The 23,840-nt window shown below is 44.0% G+C and overlaps 1 protein-coding gene across 1 annotated transcript; it reads right to left on the reverse strand.

Annotated features, from left to right (window-relative positions):
* Positions 1 to 2,891: 2,891 nt before the first annotated feature.
* On the reverse strand, positions 2,892 to 22,042 carry SLC5A8 (solute carrier family 5 (sodium/monocarboxylate cotransporter), member 8; the record flags this gene model as incomplete). The annotated part of the gene is made up of 13 exons (XM_009696725.1): positions 2,892 to 3,023; positions 4,509 to 4,594; positions 6,347 to 6,450; positions 7,624 to 7,817; positions 8,832 to 8,918; positions 9,227 to 9,294; positions 10,621 to 10,733; positions 12,035 to 12,123; positions 13,667 to 13,796; positions 17,778 to 17,918; positions 19,312 to 19,466; positions 20,338 to 20,405; positions 21,991 to 22,042. Coding segments are annotated over 13 exons (1,419 nt in total), but the record flags the coding sequence as incomplete, so codon positions are not given.
* Between the last annotated feature and the right edge of the window lie 1,798 nt (positions 22,043 to 23,840).

Below are 23,840 nucleotides of genomic sequence, written 5' to 3' on the forward strand. Positions count from 1 at the left end.
GGCCCTGACCCATGTGCAGAACCTTGCATTTGGCCTTGTTGAACTTCATGAGGTTCACATGGGTCCACCTCTCAATCTGTCCAGGTCCCTCTGGATGGCATCCCTTCCCTCCAGTGGGCTGACCGCACCACATAGCTTGGTGTCATCCACCAACTTGCTGAGGGTACAATCCATCCCAATGTCCATGTCACCAACAAAGATGTTAAACAGCGCTGGTCCCAATCCTTACCCCTGAGGAACACCAGTCATCACCAGTCTCCACTTGGACATTGAGCCGTTGTCTACAACTCTTTGAGTGCAACCATCCAGCCAAGTCCTTACCCACCGAGTGGTCCATCCATCAAATCCATGTCGCTCCAATTTAGAGACAAGGCTGTCATGCGGGACAGTGTCAAATACTTTACACAAGTCCAGGCAGATGATGTCAGTTGCTCTTCCTTTATCCACCAATGCTGTAGCCCCATCGTAGAAGGCCACCAAATTGGTCATGCACGATTTGCCCTTAGTGAAGTCATGCTGGCTGTCACCAGTTACCTCCTTATTTTCCATGTGCCTTAGCATAGTTTCCAGGAGGATCTTCATGATCTTGCTGAGCACAGAGGTGAGACTGACTGGCCTGTAGTTCCCTGGGTCTTCCTTTTTTCCCTTTTTAAAAAATGGGGGTTACGTTTCACCTTTTAAATATGATGGCTAGTGGCTTAGCCACTTCATCCACCAGTTCCCTCAGGACTTGTGGATGCATCTCATCAGGTCCCATGGACTTGTGCAACTTCAGGCTCCTTAGATGGTCTCGACCCTGATCTTCTCCTACAGCGGGTGGTTCTTCGTTCTCCCAGTCCCTGCCTTTTCCTTCTGCCACTTGGGTGGTGTGGCTGGAGCACTTGCTGGTGAAGGCTGAGCCAAAAAGTCATTGAGTACCTCAGCCTTCTCCACATCCTGGGTAACCAGGTCTCCTGTTTCCTTCTGGAGAGGGCCCACATTTTCCCTAGTCTTCCTTCTATCTCCAGTGTACCTGTAGAAGCTTTTCTTGTTGCCCTTGATGTCCCTGGCCAGATTTAATTTTATCAGGGCTTTAGCTTTCCTGACCTGGTCCCTGGCTGATCGGACAATTTCTCTGTATTCCTCCCAGGCTACTGGTCTTTGCTTCCACCAACCTGTCTGTAGGCTTCCTTTTTGTGCTTGAGTTGGTCGTTTATGCATTTTCTCTGTTTTAAACAACTATGTGAATTCAAAGCACTGAGAGAAAAAAAATGCTGTGATGCTACATTTTTAAACTATGATAACTGGGCAGATTAGTCTTCACTCCATGAACAAAACGGGCAGAAGTCACAGCTCACCCAGGCAGTTTAAGGCAGTATCAATTACAGCGCAAGCAGTGAGTTCAGCACAGAGCGGTGTAACGAAGGGCACCCTGATGCTGGTTAACATAGCAGTGATCAGTAACCCTCCCGAGAAGCACATTCAGGTGGGAGTTGACCATTTGTGTTGGGAGGGCTGTAGCCGTACTAGCAGGCTCACAGGTCAAGGGCTTGCTACAGGCTTCTGTTCTGGCTGCCCACAGCTTACGCTGTGCTGTAAAGCGCAGGTACACAGAGGCACACCAGTCCATTTCAGCACTCTGCAGCAGCATGGAGATACCAGTACTTACCCTTGTTCAGATCTGTGGGCTGAAAGTACCTGGTAAGTACGAATTATTACATTCCAAGGCTCAAGAACTGTTCCGTGGCACAAAATGCCTCTCTCTGGGCAGCCCAGCTGGGGGATAAGCCATCCCATGCCCTGCAGCCCTAGAGAGGCCTTCACCAAATGACATCCTCTGTGATCCCTTCCCTGTCCTGGGGGATTGCGCGGTGGACTCTGCTTGCCTGCCAAAACACACGATGTGCTCGTGCCCGATTTGGACCAACCTTGACCGTGAATCCCCAGAGTGACAAGAGGGACTGCACAAACACAAATGGCGACATGAGGTTTCAGCTCACAGCTCTACAGACAAGAGCAGTGGCCTTCCCTCTTGTCCAGCACAGCAAAGAGGGCCCTCTTCTTGCATTAACGTCTCTGCTGCACTGTGCCCAGCACAGTGCAAGAGCGGTCCTAGGCCAGGACGCTGGGCATGAAGTAGAAGACTACTGTGGTTCTGCTATATGGTATTGAATAAAAAGCCCAAATAGCTCGTTTCCTTCATGAAGACCAGCTCTGTAAGGGCAAAACAGAAGAGGGAGATAGGGTGTGAAGAGAAGGGTATTACTGACTCTTGTCTCTACCCATCACCAAAGACACTCTTGTAGCTTCCAGCAGTGAGCACGGAGGAGGAGATGCAGGTAATCAGGAAAGAAGTGGCTTAATAAAAACAAACATATATGACAAAAACAGCAAAATAAATACACTCTCAGGATCAGTTCTGCAAAGGAACCAGATGGCACCAAATACACCTCCTGTACTAAAAAAAGACTCACTGTTTCTTGCAATCTGATAAGGTCCTGCAGCCCTAATCTCTTCATACTTTCAATGCCTTAAAAGAAAAAAAAACACAAACCAGAAAAACAGCCATGTCGGGGGAAACAGTGCTCTTACCGAATGAAGAATTTACTCTGAGAGTGAACTGAGACTAAAAGCAGATATTTTCCAGGAGGCTCAAGAATACCAGGCAATTATTTCACATATTGCCTTAAGCCCTGTCACCAAGATCCAGAGTGAGGGACGGAGTGAGGAAGTGCAAGAAAGACCCGATTCTTTTCTTGACTAATGTCAAGGTCATGCAAGGGTGACAGTGCCATGAAGCTCAGCAGACACCTGCCCATGACCCCAGCAGGGCTGGTAACTGACCCGGCACGGGAATGTCAACAGTGCTTTACATGAACAAAACTGTCCTCCTTGGCTGACGTGGCCCCATGTCATATATGAAGGCCGTTGGCTTTGTTCTTACTGCTTGCAACATCCATTTCAATGTGGCTGAAAGCAGGGTTGTCAGTTCCTTCAGCTGCCACGGTAAATGGTTTCCAGTGCAACACTTCCACTTTCTCTGGCTAAAAACCAAAAGACAAAAGCCACACTGTGAAGTAGAAAAAACAGTCTTCCTCTCTTTGACCTGCATGCAAGCAGAGTCAGGCCTGACATGCAGGATGCCTTGCAGGGAAACCCATGTTGGTTGCTGGCTGAGAATAAATAGTTATCCATTGCAGTAGCTGATATTTTTCTAGGGGTATGGAAAGTTTCTTATTGCATAAGGTACTAGTTGTGTAAAATGTTCTTGTCACATAAAATGTCCTTGTCCTGCAAATCTCTAAAGTATTTTAGGGTGTGCAACGTTCTAATTGCTATTTTCAAGTCTGCAGGTCTGTCACCACCAGGTCCTTGCGCTACTGACTCCCAACCCTTGGTCCGTGCCCCATCTTTGACATGAAGAGCAAATTAACATGCATCATTGCTTTGATGTTCCATCTCTGTTAAACATAATGATATGTTGACCTCTTCATGTGCAGGGAGTTGCTCAGTTCTCCCTGATTTTTTTTCTGCATTATTTGTGATGCTAACCACTTGTTATCCAGTCCCTAGCTGTATAACCAGGCAGACACATTTTTCTGACACCAGGCATGAAATAGTGTGGCTGTGGACATTAGCTTCCATGCGGGTGTTCTTCTTTCAAAAGACTTCAGGGATTAAATTCCCAGATAGTGAAACAGATGTTGGCCCGTTAAAGACAGTGAATGACAATAACTGGACAATAGCTGGTCTCCAGTCCTCACATGGGCAAACAGCATTACAATAGTATTGTAAAAATCCCTCTCTCTCCCTGGTGTTCATACCCAGAAGCTGAAATACATGAGATCATACTGAAAGGAGTTGTTATCATGGAGGAAAAACGTTTTGCAAACTAAGCCATCTCGAAGATATGGTCATTGCCTGCACTGCAGCACTCCAAAAGCACTGAACAAAGCTGAGCTTGAACATTCAGCATCCTGATGATACTGATTGAAAAGTGATCTATAGTTTATTAAAAAAAATAAAAATTCCTCTACGTTCTCCCTTCTAAGGGATGTTATTACCCAATAATGTCTCCTTTTTTCTTAAATCTTATGGAGGGAGCTAGGAAACAGATACACTGACTAGAAATGCTTTCTCTCAAACAATAGCCAAAGTTGCAAAAAAATCCAGACTTTAGAGAACACATATTTACAAACAAAGGAGGTTTTGCTGAGTCCAAAATGTGCCTTGGGCCAGTTTCCAAGAGACTAGTGAAGGAGTATTTTGGCAGAAACCCGAACAACTGTCCCTTGTCACAGCTGCTGCTCTGCTGTTCAAGGAAGTCAAGCTGTGGCCCAACACAGCTTCCCTGCCTATGCCAGCTGCTTTACTCCTACCTGCCTTGTGCTACCGCCTTAAAGCAGACAGTCATATCAAGCAGCATCAGGTGCTATTCATCCTGGTGGGGAAAAATAAGCCAGGCACTGTTTGCCTTTGTCCCCAGGAGGAAAGAATGATTTAAATCAGAAATGCAGAATTACACTTACTGTCTCAGATTTAGACCGTGAGAAGTTGGAGAGGAAATCTTCCTTGGTCAACAGGAATTTACGATCTGTGTTCTGCTTTAGTCCTCCTGCAAAACAGGCAGGTTTCACTCAGCCAGGTTTCCACATGCAAATGATATGTCAGAGCCCAGCTGTGGGCACCAGGCCCGGTGAGCAGGACAGGGTCACGCAGCAAAAGCCATCAAGCAATCACAAGCTTTAAGGTTCATTTCTTTATAGTGATGCATACCCTGCACCTCTCAAAATACAGAATGATCCCTCAAGGTCTATTTGAAATGCCTTAGCCATTTCGCAGAGTTTCCCAGATCCTCCTCAGATTTCTTACGGTGTAAAAAACCTGAGACAATCAGCAGAAAAGGATGAATCCCACACATTGATATCTGGGACCACCCTGCCCATCCAGGAGCTGTGGTACCAGGTGCTGCCCTGGAGCCTGAGCCCCAGTCCTCAGCTCCCTGTCACCAAGAATCCTGTCTCCAGAGTCACCAGCGATTTTTATAGTGAGTTCTTTAAGGGCAGCCCCAAGGTGGGGAGATGAGGGTTAATGGGATGTTTGGGCATTTTTAAGGCATGGAACTATTTAACTATTAAAACTGTATAACTATTCTTGTGGGAAAATGTGTGTGGGAAAGAAAGATGCAGGTGCTGGGAATTCTCTCTGATTGCCACCTGAGGCTTAAATAGGATCTTGCCCCCCAAAAAAGCAGGGTGACATTGTGGTAGTTCTTTTGGGTTTCTTGGGATCAGGATTTCTCATCTAGATTTACTGAGTTGCCCAGTTTTCATGCTTTGTTTCATGGCCTGTGGGTGACCTGATCTCAATCTGGCAAGGAGGAAAATTTCTGTACAGGCATCACTATAGCAATGGGAAGAGCTTGTGATGGGAAGAAAGGGGGGAGCAAATCCTCTCAAAACTCACAAGGAAAAGAAAATGGTAGCAGTGTAACTTGTGCTTATTAATTGCAAGGTATAGGGAAGCTAATGGAAGTGAGTTTGTCTGCTGGGTTTGGAATTTCATAGTCCTGGGGTAGTTGCAGGTCAGACTAAAAGGTCTGAAATCTAACTCAAAGAAGATGCGTGCTGTCATGGGAACCTGGCTGGGCATGCTGGGGAAAGCTGTGAGAGGAGCTGCTCTTGTGCTGTTTCTGCCACGCATGAGGTGGACACAGGCAAACTTTGCACCTCACCTAGATGCAAACGTGGTGAGGCCGTGGGCTGGAACTGAAGTCCCTGCTCTTATCCGTAGGGTGCGGCTTTTTGCCCCTCACACAAATAGTACAGGGAAACTGAGAAAGAAGTGAACCTAGCCACGCACAGGGTCTGCAGCTCTTAGGTACGTGCTTGGGGAATGTGGTGACGAGCATGTGCTGTACAGGTGCAGACAATAACCCCTGAGTGCTCTGAACTCACTCAAAGTAAAACTGCTTTTGTCCTCTAGAAGCACGGGTGTATCTCCTTGCTTGGAATTGTTGCCATGCTCAGGGACAACCCTTAAACCTCCAGCCTCTGCTGGCATCTAATAAAACAGGAAAGACAGATTTCTTTGGGTTTGTTTCAGGTTTGGTTTTTGTTTTTTTGCCCCTCAGGTTAAAAAAAACTGCTGAAACTTCTTCCTCCTTAAAAATTTGAAGTAACTTTTGCTGTAAGCAGAGACAGTGGGAATACAGTGGGATGCAGAAGGGCTGAGGGGAGAAAATGAGATTCAGGATTGTAACATTTACACAGCGTTTGCAACAGGGTCACCAGAACTTCCCGTGGCAATGATACTCTCTGTCCTCTGAGATCTAGGACACGTTCAGTCACAGCTATGGAACTAGTACCTGTTAAGAGGCTGATAATTATTCCCACAATTACTGTGATAAGTGTCCCAACTGTGCTGAAGTAGAGATAAGACAAGGAATACCAGTTGTCTGCCAGGGCAGGCCTGAAAAAGAGCAGAAAAAAGTGTTAACCTCCGCTTTCCTATTCCAAGCAACTTGAAAATGTTGTCTGTTTCCAGACAGCGTATAAATACGGAGTTACTTCTGAACCAAGTGAACTGGCAGTCTTGACCTACCTCTGTACAATAAAATGTGCACTGAAAATTTCTTCTAAAATTTGCAGGAAAAATTCCTTCGTACAGGAGGAGACTGCTCAGTACAGTGAGGCAACGCACGGGGCCAAGCAGGTAAAACAGGACAGTCCTGTCCCTGCTAGAAATCTAGTGAGAGCTGAGCGCTCCAGCTATCCAGGTGAAGGGATAACTTCTTTAGAATGGGGGGACATTATTTAAAGGAGGTGATACACAAAAAAGAAGTAGGAAATCAGCCATGTGGGGCTCTAAACAGCCAGAAACAATAGGGCACCATCACACCTCAGGTTACACCTCACTCTGCTCTCCCTGACAATGCGCTCTGTTGCAACAGGGAAGCCACGCTGGCGGCCTCCTGTGAGAGCTGGAGTTTAGGAAGCTGGATGTTGGGCATCCGTGTGTGTACCTGCTGTAAGGATGGGGAACCCCTAGGAATGTCTTTGTTCAGCTTCTTTCTGTTCCTGCTGTTCCCTATATTGCCACTTATAACTGTTACACTTAATGGTGATTGTCCAAAGTAAGACATACGGTAACTGCAGAGGGGAGAAAATCGCTTATATTTTCCCCATTGTACAGATTATGCCCTCTTCTGAATTTCCCGAATAGAACTATTTCTGCACGGACAAGCTGTTGTAGGTGGAGCTGTTAAACTGGCAAATTGCCCTTTAACCGCCTCCTACTTGAATTCATGTGATGGACTGTGGCAGTTAATCCAATAACTATAAATGTTGTGCCTTCTTTAACACCATGGTTTCTGGTAAGGCATATCCAAGCCTTCATACTCAAATACTGAATTGACATTTTTCAGATCAATAGGAAGATTCACTTTGACTTCTGTTCTGGGATAACTCAGACAAACTTCAGTCTGACAGAAGAAAAAAAAAAAAGTCAGAGAAAACTGCTTCATCTTAAAGAGCCTGGTAGGTAAACCAGGGAGGGTTACAGTAATCCAAATGCTAGGCAGATGTTTGTGTTGCTCTAAAACAAATACATGCTTTATTTATTTCACATAATAAACTTGTATACCTCTCTGCAGTTGGTGTGTTGAAGACTGTTGTTAATGGGTTTTCTGTTGACATCATATTTCCTGAGGATATATTACAGCCTGCAGTTGAGAGATAGAGTGGCTTGGTCCTCTCTGGGAGCGGAGGATAAATCTGAGACCCGATTCCAACCCAAAGTGAAACAACAAAGCCACTGACAAGACCCACAAATGCACCCTGCAAAACAGAAAATGAAACTTGAATTTACATGAAAAGCAAAAGGATATTTGAAAAAAATCAATACCTAGGTGAGTAAGAAACAGTCAAGATAATCTAAACTGTAGGCTCCATAGCAAAAATGAAATACACAGCTGGGGAGAGCTGGGGAGCTTACTTCATTCCCCTTTTGGGAAATACAGTGTTTACTCACAGCTCCGGAGCATGCCTCTTTTTAGTTTGCCACTATGGCTTTACAATCAAAGGACAGTTTTGGGCTGCATGGTATATGGGAAAATACTGCTTTATTTGAGGCCCTCCTTGAACAAATACAGTAGCAATTTTTCCTTTTCCTCATGTGATCTGTTTGTGCAGTCGTCTCTTCTACTGTGGCTTTTTTGGCTGACGGCTAGTGATTTTTTTTTTTTTAGTATACACATAAAAATTGCAACTGCAAAGATGTAAAACTTAGTGATTAGTGAACTTTACTAAATAGCAATCCTGCCAGACTCGCCCATGGACCATATTCCCAAAGTTCATCAAATCAGTTTTTTGATGGAATAGCTTTTTCCTCTGGAAATTGTAATTTCACGATACTGAAGCACTCTGAGAACACCCCAATTCAATCTGCAAGTGCTTGGGCCCCATTTTCCCAGCCTGACCCCCTTTTGCTCATACAGGCCAGCATCCTCTGAGTCTACTGGTTGTGCAGCTACATCTCAAGACACATTGTTCCCTGCTTCTAAAACTGTGTTTTCCAGAAATCCTTGCCAAAGTTTCATTTTTATTCAGTTTTTTCCCTGCCTCTGGTCACGTAAATCTCTTCATGGGGTGGAAATTCAAGCTCCTATACAGCCCTGTTCATCACCTCCTTAGGATAAGGAGGAAAGGGAGGCAAGGGGAAATCTCCTCACAGAAAGTATCGAAGACACCTCCCTTGCTGCCCAACATAAAATTATTGGGGGGAAAGGGGGAAGGAGATGCCCAAAATTATCAATGAATTTTGAATGAACAAGACTTAAAACTCCTACTTACAATTCCATTTGCAAAGGAGCAGAGGATTCCCAAGGCAAACAGTCCTAGAAGGGGGCCACCGACCATGCCAAAAATGCTGAGCGCTGCCTGGGGAAGGAAGACAGTCTGCTATTAGATGCTGTGCAAGAAAGTTAAAGCCTCCAATGTGGCAAGAAGGGAAGGTGTTGAGAAGAAAACTATGAGGATTTATTTTATTTTTTTTTTACTCGTGTGTACTCAGTTGGCAGGACTTGCTATAGTTACATGGGTGCTTGTAAGGCTGAGCCATGGGTTGTTTGAGGCAGTACTCAACAAAGAATAAAAACTAATCTCATAATGGTATTCAGCAATTATTTTCTTACATAATTCCTTCTGACTTATTGAACATGGGCATGAAAAAGCAGCCTGACACCTACCTGCAACAAGGCTCCCAGGAGAGACGCCAGTGCAGCCATAGCGATGCAGACTCCGCCATAAAACAGGCCTGTGTGGGAAAGGCAGAACGACGCATAAATCTGCCAAAGTTTGAAAATCACTGATGGAAATGTTTCTGTCTAAGCCAGCATGGTCCCTGGCATCTCCAAAATGAACCTGCTAGCATCCGGGTTTCTTCTAAGAGAGCCTGAATTGGCCAAAAGGTCAGGTTTCTGTTTACATTAATAGGAGATCACGCAAACTTGACAAAATCCTCCTCCTGTGTATTACTACAGCTTAGTTACTAAATGGCAGCCGGATGGATTAGCCATAGTGGCAATACCACACGTATTGTTTGTATTTCTCAGCTAATCTCCTGTGTCTAGTCCTTACTTTGAGGGAATGATTTTTGCTTCTCAGTCTAAACTCTTTGGAGCAAGGAAGTAAAGGCTGGCAGATCACTGGGAGCTGGCGCCATGACAAAGAACATCCTGGGTCACCAGGACGTAGTGCCTCCTCCCAGGACTCATAACACTGCCTTACTTGTTTTTAACACCTCCACTCCTGTTGAGTTTATTGTACAAGCAATAGGTTAATCTCACTGTTTAACGTGATATGTCAGGCAACTCATGATAAGACCAACAACAATTTTGCCACAAATGTTGTTTGCAATAATGTTTAAGAAACTGCTCTTAGGTGAAAATATTTAATACTTGTCACCTGCCACCAGTCTGCTGTGCTCACCACTAAGGGCTATGACACCATGTTGGGACTGGGGTTTTTCCACCCTTACTACAAACACTGTCTTGGGGTACACCTGCAGCTGGTCATAGACTACGGCTGGCAGAAACGGCAATTGCACTTCAGAGATTTAAACCATCTGCTCAGCCTAGTTCCGATCCTCTTCTTTGAGCTACATTAAACAGAGCAGCTAAACAGACTGAGGGTCTGAGAGTATATCAGAGAAGACGTGAAGTTTCTTGTTCTCTGGAATGTTACTGGGGCACAATGCTATTGCTTGCGTATCACTTCAAAAGGCTTGCTACAAAACTGTTTCCTATGCTTCTCATTCTTGACAGACGAAAGAAAAATAACAAGTGTTTCAGTCTGAGACATTTGGCTTTGTAGTACTGCAAATCAATGTTGAATACGGAGGCAATGCATCTTTCCTGCTTAAAGATCAAACAAGATGGCTTCTTTTTTTCCTTCTGCTCGCTTGAAATAGCCTGTCCCCCATTCTGTGCAAAACCTACACAGCCGATCTCATCTCCCCCAAATGTTGCACCACTGTAGTCCTCTCAGTGTGAATGCACTTACTCCTGACTTACACTGCCATAAGCGAGATCTGACTCAAGCCCTTACTTTGTAAAGCAAAAAAGATATTTTCCAGACGTACTCATCCCCATGGAAATCCATGACAACTTCTTTTCAGAGAGGGATCTGAAGTACGGTCTAATGAGGTCTTCAACAGTCACGGCAGCCAGAGCATTGATGCTGGAGGACACTGTACTACAGGAGGCAAGATTTATATCTTTTTTTTATCTTAGAAGCTGAAATCATAGATAACAGATGGGTTACTTGCAGAGAGAAACTGCCACTGTCTAGAACAATGTCAGAAAACTAATGTAATTGCTGTATTGGTTGAAATAACTTATTATTCCAGGTGATGCAGTTAATAGCTTACAAAAATTGATTAAAATAATTGCTCTTAGTGAAGACAAGGCAAATCTTGATGAAAAGATGGGCCTGGAGAAGTCGATGTAAATATCTATTACGTGTGGCTAAGCTGTAAACACTATTGGTATATGTGACACCTTCACAAATGATCTATACAGTGTACATCTGGGTAGGCAAAATTCCTACATGCAGGTCACTGATTACTTTGAATGCACTCTCAGAGAAGGATTCAGATAATCTAATTATAGTAATCTAAAAATTAGGCATCTAGTCCAAACTGAACTATTCCAGGCTTCCTATGGGGTCAGAGAAAGGAGCACTCCTAAGGCACAACTGTGTCTATGTGTACCTTGCTCTCGCAAGCAACTAGCTTTTCCTCAGTGCATGAAAAACAAAGATCCTGGCTGTTCCCTCTATTTATGTAGCTACAAGTACTCGTAACAAAAAAATTATGCTCGTGTCACATTCTTAAGTTTCCTCATTTTTATTGTTCAGAGCCTTCCTCGAGAGAGGTGATGTTTCCTAAAAGATGCTCCTTGGGAAAGCTGAACAAAAACTCCCCACTATGGGATAGAAGGGGATTGATTTGTCTCCTTCAGTAAAAATATCCAGTGATTGTTGTTCCCATGGAGTTCATTCAAGGCAATTGGAAGTATAGGAACTCTTTTGTAAACAAGACTCTAAAGATCAGGGATGAGGAAAGGGAGATCGTTTTAAAGTTATGCAGGTTTGAAACTGGAAAATTAAAAATGAGCAGTAGGAAATTTCCCCAAACTGTAGCTATTTTGTGTAATCACCCATTTATAATACTCAAAAATACCTATAGCATAGGGGCTTTCAAAGCACAGAGAGGAGGATTTGTTAGTGCTGTACATCTTGTGTGGCTAGCTGTTTCCTCACATTGCTAGTAGGGAACTCCAAACAGCTTTGAGTCGTAGGACCTCAGAGCGCCACTGCTGGAAACTATGGATTTTTAAGCTGCATCATCAAAGATCTTACAGTGCTTTTTCTTAAAGAACAAAAATTAGCTAGACAAAGAAATGAAATGCAAAAGTTTTAGTATAAATGCAACTTTAGCTCTGACAAATAAGAAAAAAAAAGACAAGACATTAGGTTCCAAATTATTTAATTACCTTAATGTCCCACTGTAGGCACTAGCCACAAAAAGCCCCGGCACTCCTGGAAAATCGTGGAGAATATCCAGCACTAGGTATGGCATTAGCTGAAAAATTCAGAGAGTAAGAAATATTACTATCTTGCGCTAATTTTTCCTTTTGTCACCGTATTATTTTTGTTATAGCCTTCTCACTGGCATTCTGTCCAGCTGTTCTAATTTTTAATGCTCCACCTTGCACTCTTTATTGGTTTTGTACAGAGAAAACCAATCCTAAAGCATCCACCTGAGATACAGCAAAGTCTGTTGAGACCACCTAGCAGAGGTGAGAATACAGCTGTGCCGTCAGGCATAGCTGCCAGTGACGATGGTATAGGAAGCCAGCGCTGGGCAGCACGTAGTCTGTATTGTACATCACTCTGTTGGGCTTGGGTGCCACAGCAGATGCTTACGTCTGCTGTTGACTCCACAAAAAGGTTTTTAGATACAGTCCAGTAACCTCAGGATACCTGAGAACAATTTCCTTACTGGAAACTGCGTGCCATTTGTTGACCTTTTCAAGATCTGAGTGCTAGAAAGAGACAGGAATTTTAAGATTTTTCTTCCCGTGAACCATTCTTTTCACAGACAAGTTGTTCTTTTTAGTATCTTGCTTCCAGTTTCCACCAAAAGAATTTGACTGACAGGAGCAACTTAATTTCCTTTGGGTTTCCACCTTAGCTTTCTGTATCTCATTTTATTCTACCCTTAAAGACCAGGTGGTCCTGCCTCAGGTACTCCATTGTCCGTGCTCTTCTGCTGGGTTTCCAGCTATTGTCCGTGGGGTGTTATCAGGAGCCTATGATTATCCCAGGCATAAACATACAAAAAAAAGACTTGTATGATCTCCGTGGGCCCTGACTCCGGTCAGTCTGTGGGCTCCCAGAGCTCTTGTTCCTCAGGTCAGTCTGCTGCTCGGGGCCTATTTAGGGAGAGGCCGCCGCCAGTCACAAGGTGGTTTCTCCGCAGCACGGTACAACATGGTTTGAATGCCCAGCTCTCCTCTGAAGGAGGGAAGGATACACCATCATCGGCGAAGAACTGCCTGCTGGTAGTCTTTTTCCAGGTGTACGCTTTGGGCAGGATAACGTTTCGAAGCTGAAAAGGCTTTCGCCTCCCTTGGCACAGAGCCGTGTAAGTCGGGCGACACAAAGCAGCTGGCTAGGGCCCGCAGTCCCTCACACAGGTGCCACTGTGCGCCCACTGTCCCTGGTGGCAGCCTCTCCCCCTCACTTTGCTCTGAAGCCGTTTCATGCAATGCTGGCACTCCCGGGACCATTTTGGGTGAAAACCCCAAATACCTGTGAAGGTCGGTGGACTGAGCACTTTCCATACCGCTGCTCTCCCTGCTGCCCTCCTTACCTGCAGCTCCGGGACAGCTGGGGGACACCGGGACTGGACAGTGCCGAGGGCAGGTCTGCTCCTTTCTCCAGGGTATTCCCTCCCACCATGGTCTCAGCTTAATCCCTCAGTGTTACAGACTCACCTGACACGGGACTCAGGCATGTCATTATTCCTAACCCCCTGGCTCGTGAACCCGCCTCGTCTGGTTATCACGGCTGCAGAGGAAGGATGCCCCCTCACCCCCTTCCCCTGAAATGTGGGGCCCTACCTGGTCGAGCGCCGACACCTGCTTTGCCGTCCACGGGTCGCAGTCCTTGTAGATGGAGTAGAGGGACAGCCCGCACAGCACCGCGCAGGCCAGTATGGCCCAGAGGCCCACCAGGTTGATGTAGAGGGACCTGCACAACACCCACACAAACACATGTTAGAGCCTGACGTCCCACAAGACCCCGCCGGGGCCAAGCGAGCAAGCGCCTGCACCAGCGCCGAGGAGACCTCCTGGTCGGCGGCTGCCCGCTGGAAAGGGAGTCACAGTATAGCTCCCAGCATTTCACCGGGTGTCAGATCACGTTTTTAAATACACGAATTACACTTCTGGTTTGGGTGGTACGGTCTGAGCGCCCGTCCCCTGACAAAGTCTGCTCGGGACATGACGGGAGCAATACGGTAATCCCCACATTTCACCATGTGCATGAGTTTTACGTTGCAGACAGCTGGCAAGAAGATGCTCTTCCCCCTTTGCCGCACCCCAGACAGATTTGTAAGGCGGGGTGCCCCAGATCAAAGTGCGGGGCACCTTTTAGTTAGCACCAGCACTCCTTTGCCTCTGGATCTGCAGTGCTGTGCTTACACAACACTGGAGTTGCCCTTGTAAAGCAACAAATCCCCCACTTCCTCCCGGGACAGTCTCGGCGGAAGGCAGCGAGGCACTGGGACCTGATCTGGAGCCACCTACATCTGCTGCTTCCAGAGAGGTGGGCGCTGCCGTGGACCCCAGGGCTTCCCCTTTAGCAACTAAACAACTTGGAGCCTGGCATGGCCCTCTAACCCTATCGCCTCCCCACGCCCTGACGGGAGCTTCAGCTAATGCTGAGAGAAGAAATGCATCTTCATCAGGCATTAACGCTACTTTTGCCACACACAACAGGCAGCCTCTATCGGCAATGAAAAACAAATTGTTCTCCTCGCCTAGTGAGGGCTTTTCCCTTCCATCTAACTATCCGATCTTCTCAAATGTTTCTCAGCTCTTGATGATTGCTGGGTCACAAAGTTCTCCTCACCTACAATGGTCAGTTCAAGCAAACACACCCAACAGGAGCTTGGCCTTGAAAAACAGCGTTCCTTTCCAGCAGTTATCTGTGTACTATCTGTCCATAGTCATTTAACTGCCTGACAGATCACATACCCTGGACCTGTGCCAAATGCCAAGACCTCTGCTGGGAGGACCTTTGGTTTCTGTGCAAATATACGCATGCTTGCAATGCTTCAGGAGGTCTTTTAGTGGTTTCAGTTCCCAAGAAGGTAAGGGGCACCAGCCTTTGGACTGCTCTAGAGGACCATCAGGATGAACAAAGAAGTAAACCTAACTTTACGGGCCCTGTTAGGCATCGAAATGGATATTTTCAGAAAGGCATAACGCAGATAAACTAGTTGAACTATCAGTTTTATACCACAGAAAAACTATTGACCAGCACAATGTAAACTCTTAAAAAAGACCTATATAAGTAAAAGCTGATTTACACACAGCAGGGGAAACTCAGCACTTATGCTTTCAATTTGCAATTAGGGGTGGTCTAAACTCAGAACTAGCAGCACTTTAAATTTTTCTCTAGACCAATTTAGTAAAAATGAAGTAGTCCTCTTCTTATAGATGCTTACATATTGGTTGGATGTCTTGCATCCATTCAGCTGAAGCTGCTCCTTCATTGGCATAATCTGCCTTGATATAAGGCACTCAGAAGCTGATTCAGCACAAAATTTAACCAATGTGTTAAACGAATCCAACTCTTTTGAACAGATGTAATAGCAGTATTAGCCTAGAGCCTGTAGTAAAGATTAGAAAGTCAAGAGAAACACGGAAGCAAAAGAAATTGTCTGAATCCAGCAATTCTTGTTTTCAAACTGTGTCAGTGTTTGACAGTGAAAATAAAGATGGTTTTTTTTCTTCTGATTTACATCCCAGCTCATGGTACACCCTATGACTAAGAACTGGAGTATAATAATTGTAGCACTATTGGAGGGAGGTGTTTCCATTAAATCTGATTGAGTAACATGGGGTGGAGTTTGAGTAAAGTAGGCACTGTGACTGTACAATGCTTATTTTTGGTTGCTTGTTTCAGGCTGGCTTAAAGATTTTAGCACTGAAAGATGCCAGATGATGACCTAGAAAGCAAAGTAAAGAAAAATGTGTTAGTAGCCCATATTTTTCTGAAAGTGTAGCTCTCCTGCTCTGAGTGCCTGTTATTGTTCGTATATGAGCATTACGCTCAATTTGCCTAGTTACTGTTTGAGGATGACAGCATGTGCTCCTACCTACTGGTGTGCTTCTTGAATGGGGTGAAATCCTTTCCCAAAGCTTGAGAAAATTCCTAACCTTGTGCCACTGTTAGAGGTCTTCCCAAAACCTGCAAGCTGGGATCTGTGAAAGAATTATTTTCTCAGCTCTGATTTGTTATTGTGCTGTCTCTTCTAAAGCCTTATAGTAAATGCCACAGGGGTACAAAACCCTATTACTTTGACCTGATGACATTTTACAGTTCTATGTACAGGTGAAATGGCAATAAGAGGTGCAGGCCACCGATGTGACTTGCCAGATGTGTCTAATTACATTTGCAAATGAACTAGATAGTCACCACAGAATGGCAGTGTTTATAGTTGTGACAAGCTGCAACCATCATACAAAATGATTTCTCCATGCAGGGGAAATACCTCGCACAAGCAAGGCACAAGCAAGACGCCAAGGAGTCCAACCACCCAAGCCAGCAGGAGAGGACTCTACTGATTAAGGTTGTGCCACCACTGATATGGTATGAGCTATAAATCCCATCCAAACCCCTCCAGGACCAGATAGCCTCCAGCCCCGGTCAAAGCTGCTGCAACAGCTCAGAAAATCTGCCCAGAAGCTGCCATGGTGCCAGATTCCCCTTGGCCACACTCTGCTTCTAGGATGCCCAGGAGGTGTCCCTCCTTACAAAGAGGGGAAGGAGGGTGCGAGAGAGGAGCACAGCCCCAAGGGGAGCAGGTGCTCGGGGAGAACAGTCTCACTGGCACACAAATCTGGCACAATGTACGCGGCTGTTTTCCTGCAGGCAACCACGCCAGGCAGCATTAATTACAGATGTGGGATGCACCTCCTGCCTCTGCAGTGCCGAGAACCTGGAAGCTAGCCATGCGCCTGAGATTGCGGAGAAGCCACGCGGTGTGTTGGAGATGTGGCACTGTACGCTGGAAATGTGGCTGATGACGAGCATCAGCTTGTTCCTGTCTGCAGCATAAATGGCCGAAAAACAGATTATTGCCATGACCTAAATACTTCAGTTCTAAACTGTGCATGATTTTGTGAGCATTTTGCTAACTTTATGAAGTGAAAGCCTTCATAAAACTCCTTCTCTGCATGTCACTGTATTATAGAATTTATAGGGACTATAGTTATGATGTGCATTTAGATATTTCTCCTATAAATGGACTTCATGAGCTTGCTAATAATTCTTAAATCCTGAGGTGTGAACTACTGGAATGATACTAAATATAAAGATAAGATAATAGAGTTAGTAAATATACTCCATTCTAGAGTAAAGGCTGATCAGAAGTGTTTAAATTCAAGGAAAACAGAACCCTCTGCCAGTTTCCATAGTGAATTCCTAAGAAAAAATTCATGATCATTACGAAAACAAAATATATGATTCCTCAGCAATTTTATCACTGAATAAAACATTTCTGCATTTTCTCATGCCTATACTCATCAGTATGGAAAAATCTTTTAGTCTTTACTTATGCAAAATTCCCACACAATGATCTAGGTTTAGTAGAGTAGCAATTCAAGATGCTGTCTTGATATGGCTTCAGCACAAGTACTATATGATTTAGGTCTTTAGGTTGCATATAAACTTAATGCAGTTATTTGTATGCAAGAATACAGGCACAGTGAAACATTCTGGCACAAAGTTCGATGTTACAGCAGTTATATGTAATTCAAATACCAGTATTTATTGTGCCGATTTGTCTTCTACCTGGTCCACAAAACAGAAAGCAAAAGTTGTTACCCTTTACAAATGGGTTTTATATAGACAAAAAACCCCATTCCTTTAGAAAAAGATCTCCCTTATAAAGAACAGTCACTGCTAAATTCAGACATTAAGAGTTACTGTAAGCAGACTTACATTTTGGCGTGGAACCTGCTTTTGCATGCAATGTATCTCTGTACTTGAGACTGGTTGACTCCATATATGCCAGTCCATGTGAAAGTCCCACCTATAACAATCGTCCAGAAGGTGTGCCTTTGCAAAGGATTGGGATTAAAGCTACAGTGAGAGGGAAAAGAGAAAACAAATTCAGAGTATGAAAATCTTCTCATTATGAGAAGGCCTTAATGCCTAGGAGAAAAAATTTCCCTATACTTGTTCTAATACAAACTCTCTTAATTTGGCCAGATTTTGAACATTCAGATACTCCAACTTTACATGAAATCACAGAAAGCAAATTTTAAAACTCAGAGCTGAAATCCTGATCCAGTGAAACACTCTGATCTGTCCAAAGGTGAAGTTTAACTAATTTATTTGCCTATAAACCACAGTCTCAGGTGAAGCTGTATGATGCTTGTGACTGTTGTGATGAAATGATGTTCCAGTAAAAACTCTAATATGCCTGCTTATCTAGAGGGACATAAGTCTAACACCAATATAGGGATGTGTTTGCATGCCCAGCCTTTGTGGACAGAGCCTCTGTAAAACATTTTGCTAGTTTAGCTCTAAGTGAATAACAGAGTTTAGATGGCCATAATTATTTTTTTTAAAGTCACACTTTAATGTAGCAATAAATGATGCTTATCTTGGTGAACAATGTAATAGTAGTTCACCTATTACATGCCTTTATTCCTTTTCTTTTTCCATCTGTGAACTCCGTGATTGGGGGAAGCAATGCAGTATAACCACTGCAAATCAGCCAAACAGATTGAAAAAAATGGCTGTTCACGAGAAGAAAAGATTACCCACAGACGAATTATTTACTGAAGAACTTGGTGAAGACAACCTGATTAATATTGTGAACTGATAGACAAAAGGACAAAAGGTAATACTCAGCGCACGAAACCTTCACTAAGAGCACTGGGTGAAGTTTCTCAGAGGAAACACCTATTCATCAAAAGTACAATAACTTTTTTTTTAACTTAGAGTGGGTTTTGATTCAACAGTCAGAATGAATATACTTGACTTTGCAAAATGGTATTTTTAGGCTATGATTAGTTACAATAATGGAGGGTAAAATACTATTAAAACTACTTCTAATTTTTCTTTCATGGAAAAGAAAACCATTTCCCTTTCTCAGATTAGAGAAAACCTATTATTTTCCCAGTTGTGTTGGATCAGTAGCTGAAATGCCAAATCAGCTGTTTGAAAATTTTAAGTATAAATATAAATTGTCCTCTCCCATTCACCATTCACTTTCAGTGGCATCCAAAATGTATCCTTAAAACACCTACTTGACAAAGTAAAAAGGTTTTTCTCTTTACAGGATTTTGCGTGGTGTAAAAATCTAAAAAATATCCCTCAAACTAGGTAAGCCTGTTTAAAAATATACAAAAAATGGGTCGCAACTCCTCCCCTCCTCCTCCTTCAGTAGCAATTTAATTTCACAGTTAGTCACATGGGCTCTATTTGTAGGAATAGAGAGGCACATCATCTGCAAGTACAAACTCACTCCCAGAAGTTTAATCTTCCTCCATAGTAGGAATCATTTACAATGCGTCCAATTCCCTCCTGAACCACCACAGCTCGTATAATCACAGACGAAAATCCAGCCACCATGATTCCAACCTGGAAAACATCTGTCCACACCACTGCCTTCAGACCACCCTGCATGAGGAACAGCAAGTATCAGGTACAACAGGGCAGCAGCACTCTTGCTTTGCACTCACATTCAACTAAGAGAAATGTTACTATCCGTATTATGCATAATAGAGGAATTTTATCTTCTTCTTTAATAGAAATAATTCTGTACTGGAGTGTTTAGGAATTGCATCCTGGAACCTATTTAGGACAGCCTGGCTCTTTTTCAAAGTGCACTAGAATTTACTTTGACCATACACATAGTTTAATCCAGTGTTTCCTGCATCACATAACCTGAATCAGAAATGGGTATCAAAAGATAAATTGGCATACAGTGCTCATCTTACATATATACAGTACCACTAACTCCAGAAGGCATACCATTCATGTCTATAAAAATAAACTTGATTTGTCCAACATACACAAATAAATTTGTCACTGAGGTTCCATTTAATAATTTCTAGACACTTGGTCAATTAACACTAATCTAAAGACTAATCTGTTCATGTGGCACTTGCTATTTTCAGTGGCCCTATTCGGTAAGAGGCAGGACTACTATAGTTGCAGTACGCAGGTGCTTGACAAATTACACAGCTAAAACGTACTACATTAGAAGAAAAATCACAGGAGGATTTTTAAGAAGGGAAATCTATCTTTTTGCTGCTCTTTCAGCAACAACAGAAGCTTGAATGTATCAAAACACAAAAGGTTTGAGTCACATAGCGGCTACCTTTGCATCCAGAGAAGTCCCTGGGTGAATACGGCCCTGTGGCTACAGCTACACTGCCATGTACTCCCATGGGGTAACCCACTTATTAGGCTGCCTTTCAATAAATTCCGTATTTGATGTGAATGGTGAGAGGAACAGAGACTTGTCTCAGCTGTGGGGCCCACGTACCAGTGTGCAGTAGAAAGTGCAGACCACGCCGGTCGCCACCACTGCACCCCACAAGTCGAAGCCAGTGACTGAAAAAGAGGGAGATGGCACCGGTGTGAAGGAGGCATTGCGGACAAAAAACTGAAGGTAGATTATTCACCTCCAATCTGGTTGTTGGAAAAAACTAGAAATAAGTTAAATGCAAAAGTAGCAGGTAAAAATGGCAATGAAAAGTTTAGTGTGTATAAACCAGGGGATTCGCCCTCACCAGTTCTAGAAATGAAACAGTTGATACAGACATTGGAAATGGCTAAAACGTTAGATATATTTCAGGCTCTAGGAAGCTATTTGTCTCAAATGTGAACGCTGCCAAACAACACAGCCAATATGTTTGTAGGCCCCAGCTCAGGAAGGCTGTAAAATCCACGTCCTTCCTTGAAGCACCGGGTAGTCCCACAGAGCCCTGAGGCAGGGATTTAAGCAAGTAAACCGCATGGGGATGCCCCACAGAAGCAAGGTAGTTCAAGCACGGTCTGGAAGAAATGTCAGACTAAAAGCCTTTCTTTTATTCTTTTCTTTTAGGGAAACATGATCGTACGTCTACGCCAGCCAACGCTGTGCTGCGGCTGGCACGCAGGCTGTCGCTGCTCTGGCTTGGCACGCTCGCGTGCTGCTGGGCTGGGCACTGGGGGGTCCCCGGCGGAGAGCTCACGCTAACGAGAAACACAGCAACAAAGCCAACGAAAAACATTGCTTCTGGTTGGGAGCCAGCTAGGTCATAGCTTCGTTTAGCATCTATTTGCAGGGCAAATATAAACATCAGGGACAAAAAACCTGTGGGACTTACACACCGGAGGAGACCAATGCCGACAGTGCTGGGTTTTTTCTTCCATTTTTGTTCAATGAACAACCCCAAAAAAACCCAACACCCAACTAACAGAACAATTGTGATTTTCATTCTAGCCAAAATGATTAATTTTTTATCTGCATTTTGTTATTGCCTTTTCTGGCCAAGTGGCCAAATTCATTGTGTCAGATTAAAATTTTCATTTGGCTCCGCATAATGGTTTTTTCCCCGTTAATTTTTTTTTTTAAATTTAGAATTCGCTCATTTTCAAAGCAAAGAGTCATTCTGAAGTAGAAAATGGAAATATTTCATTTTGTAAACATCACAACAAACATCGTAAGTTGACAATCTCTTTGCTGTTGATTTGGTTTTCCTGGAAAATTATAGGCCCAGTTAAAGACTTCCAGACAGCCCAAAACCATATTTACAGAACTTTTGCCTTGCTCTCCTCTTGAAGAAGAGCAGTTAACCAGGGGAATTAAATGTGTGTTTAGTCTCTGTTGCCTTCAAAATTTACTTGAGTCTTCTTAGCTTTTCTGAATGTAGCCATCAGTTGAGGATATTGCATGAGAGGCAGAGTAACTGAAAGCAGGTTTTCCCCTTGAGCCTCTTCTATAATTTCTTACAAGTACGGATTAAGGGACTAGGATTACAAATGGGAGGCCTTCTAGCAGAGTTCCCATCAGGATGAACAGAAATCTTAGAAGACTTCACAATCAAGCCTTGAGCTATATTTTTAGCTGCACATTACCAAAAAAAAGAATACCAGTAGTATATGCAGTAAAAACTGTAACAGTAGAAGAACAGTTGCTGTACAGTCATCTTACCTTGATTTAATGCTAAAGCTGGAGCATAAATGACAATACCAGTGTATAAAGTCTAGAAGGGGAAAAAAGATATAAGATCAAAATAAATGTAAATTCCTGGAAAGGTGATAGCTTTCTGAGATTATTTCTTTTCAAGCATTTATGCAGTCTATATTTCCTAAATTCACAACTGTTGATAAATAATTCCAATTGTTAGAAGACGAATGTCTGAGACTAACCAGCACTGCAGTCTCACAGCCGAGTGTTCTTAAAACAAATACCAGGGACTCTTAAATACCAAACCCCTCTTCAGCTTCTCCTGGCTTTTATAATTAACTTACTTTATTACTTTAAAACTGCAGTCATATGGCAGAAACAAGAGCAAAAGGAAGTTGAGGTTTACACATGGTTTGCCAAGGAATCTATTACAATTTATTTTCTCAGTCTTGGGATCAATATGCCTCTCAGTATGCAACTATAATTCACGTGAGTAAGAACAAAAAATACAGCATTAGTCAGTCTTTGTGGATAGCATTATAAGGAATTACACTCCTCCAAGATGAAGCCATGCATGATTATCAGCAGATTTGTATTTTCACCCAATACAGTAAAAATATAGACACATCAAGGAGCTACTTGATCCACTTTTGTGGGCACAATGGGATTCATACACTGATATCCTCTATAATTTCTTTGTGTGTATATTTTTAAATCCTGTTTGCTTTTTTACCGCTGTTATGACTGCTTTGTACTACTAGGGCAAGTTCAGCTGTGACATGGTTCAGGGGAATACAGCTTGCAATGTGCAGGTGACTTCTGTGAAGGTCAGCGGTCTTAATTCAAAGGATCCAAATCACAGTCAGGTCCTGAGCTGACTTGCATCAGCTTTCCATGGCTGAACTCTGACGCCCTGATTTACAGGGGCGGCACTTGGGCATGGAAAAGCAGGAGAATCAGATGTCATCCAGCATTCAGCAAGCCTTTGCCCTTCCCGCGAGTGTGCAGCCAACCCTAGGCACAGGTGGTAAAGCAGAGCAGGATGGCTAACCCTCGCCGTGGCTTTTGAGCAAGTCAAATCCAGTCCCCGTGGTGGAGCTCTGGATGTGGCCAGCGGCTACACTGGGGAGAGAGCCAAGAGGTAACTGGAGTGAGTGCTAATCCAGCTGTGGGAGGAAATTACTATGGAGGGGCTGCTTCACCCACCATGACCAGATTGCCCTGGACCCTCGCTGCACACCCGCTACAAGCACATGCCAGAAAGGATGGTGGGGGCATTGGGGAAATAGTTACTCCTACCTACGCACCACTCACCGCCTGTGTGAGTGCATATTTGTTTCTCTTGGTGCCATGAGTCCTCTCTAGGTTTTCATATACAGATTATATGCCAAGAAAGCTGCCATCCTGACCAGTCCCTGCTGAATGTCTCCTCAGAACTAGCTGCATCACTTCACAGCCAACTACTGACACTTGTCAAGCCCAGTCAATGTTTGACTTGCTGTCCATACCGTGGCTGTCAGCATGTGCTGCTGTATCATAGAATGGTTTGAGTGGGAAGGGTCCTTTAAAGATCATCTAGTCCAGTCGCCCTGCCACAGGCAGGGGCATCTTCCCCTGGTGTGCATCAGCCCCAGCGACCCTGGCCTTGAACACTTCCAGGGATGGGGCAGCCACAGCTTCTCTGGGCAATCTGGTGCAGTGTCCCACCACCCTCATTGCAAAAAATTTCTTCCTTGTGTCCAGTCTAAATCTATTGTCTTTCAGTTTAAAAGCATTGCTCCTTGTCCTGTCACTACAGGTCTTGGTAAAAAGTCTCTCTCCACCATTCTCATAAGCCCCCTTTATATATTGAAAAGCTGCAATAAGGTCTCCCC

This window comes from Cariama cristata, unplaced genomic scaffold (assembly GCF_000690535.1).
Source record: "Cariama cristata isolate BGI_N322 unplaced genomic scaffold, ASM69053v1 scaffold11430, whole genome shotgun sequence".
NCBI lineage: Eukaryota > Metazoa > Chordata > Aves > Cariamiformes > Cariamidae > Cariama > Cariama cristata.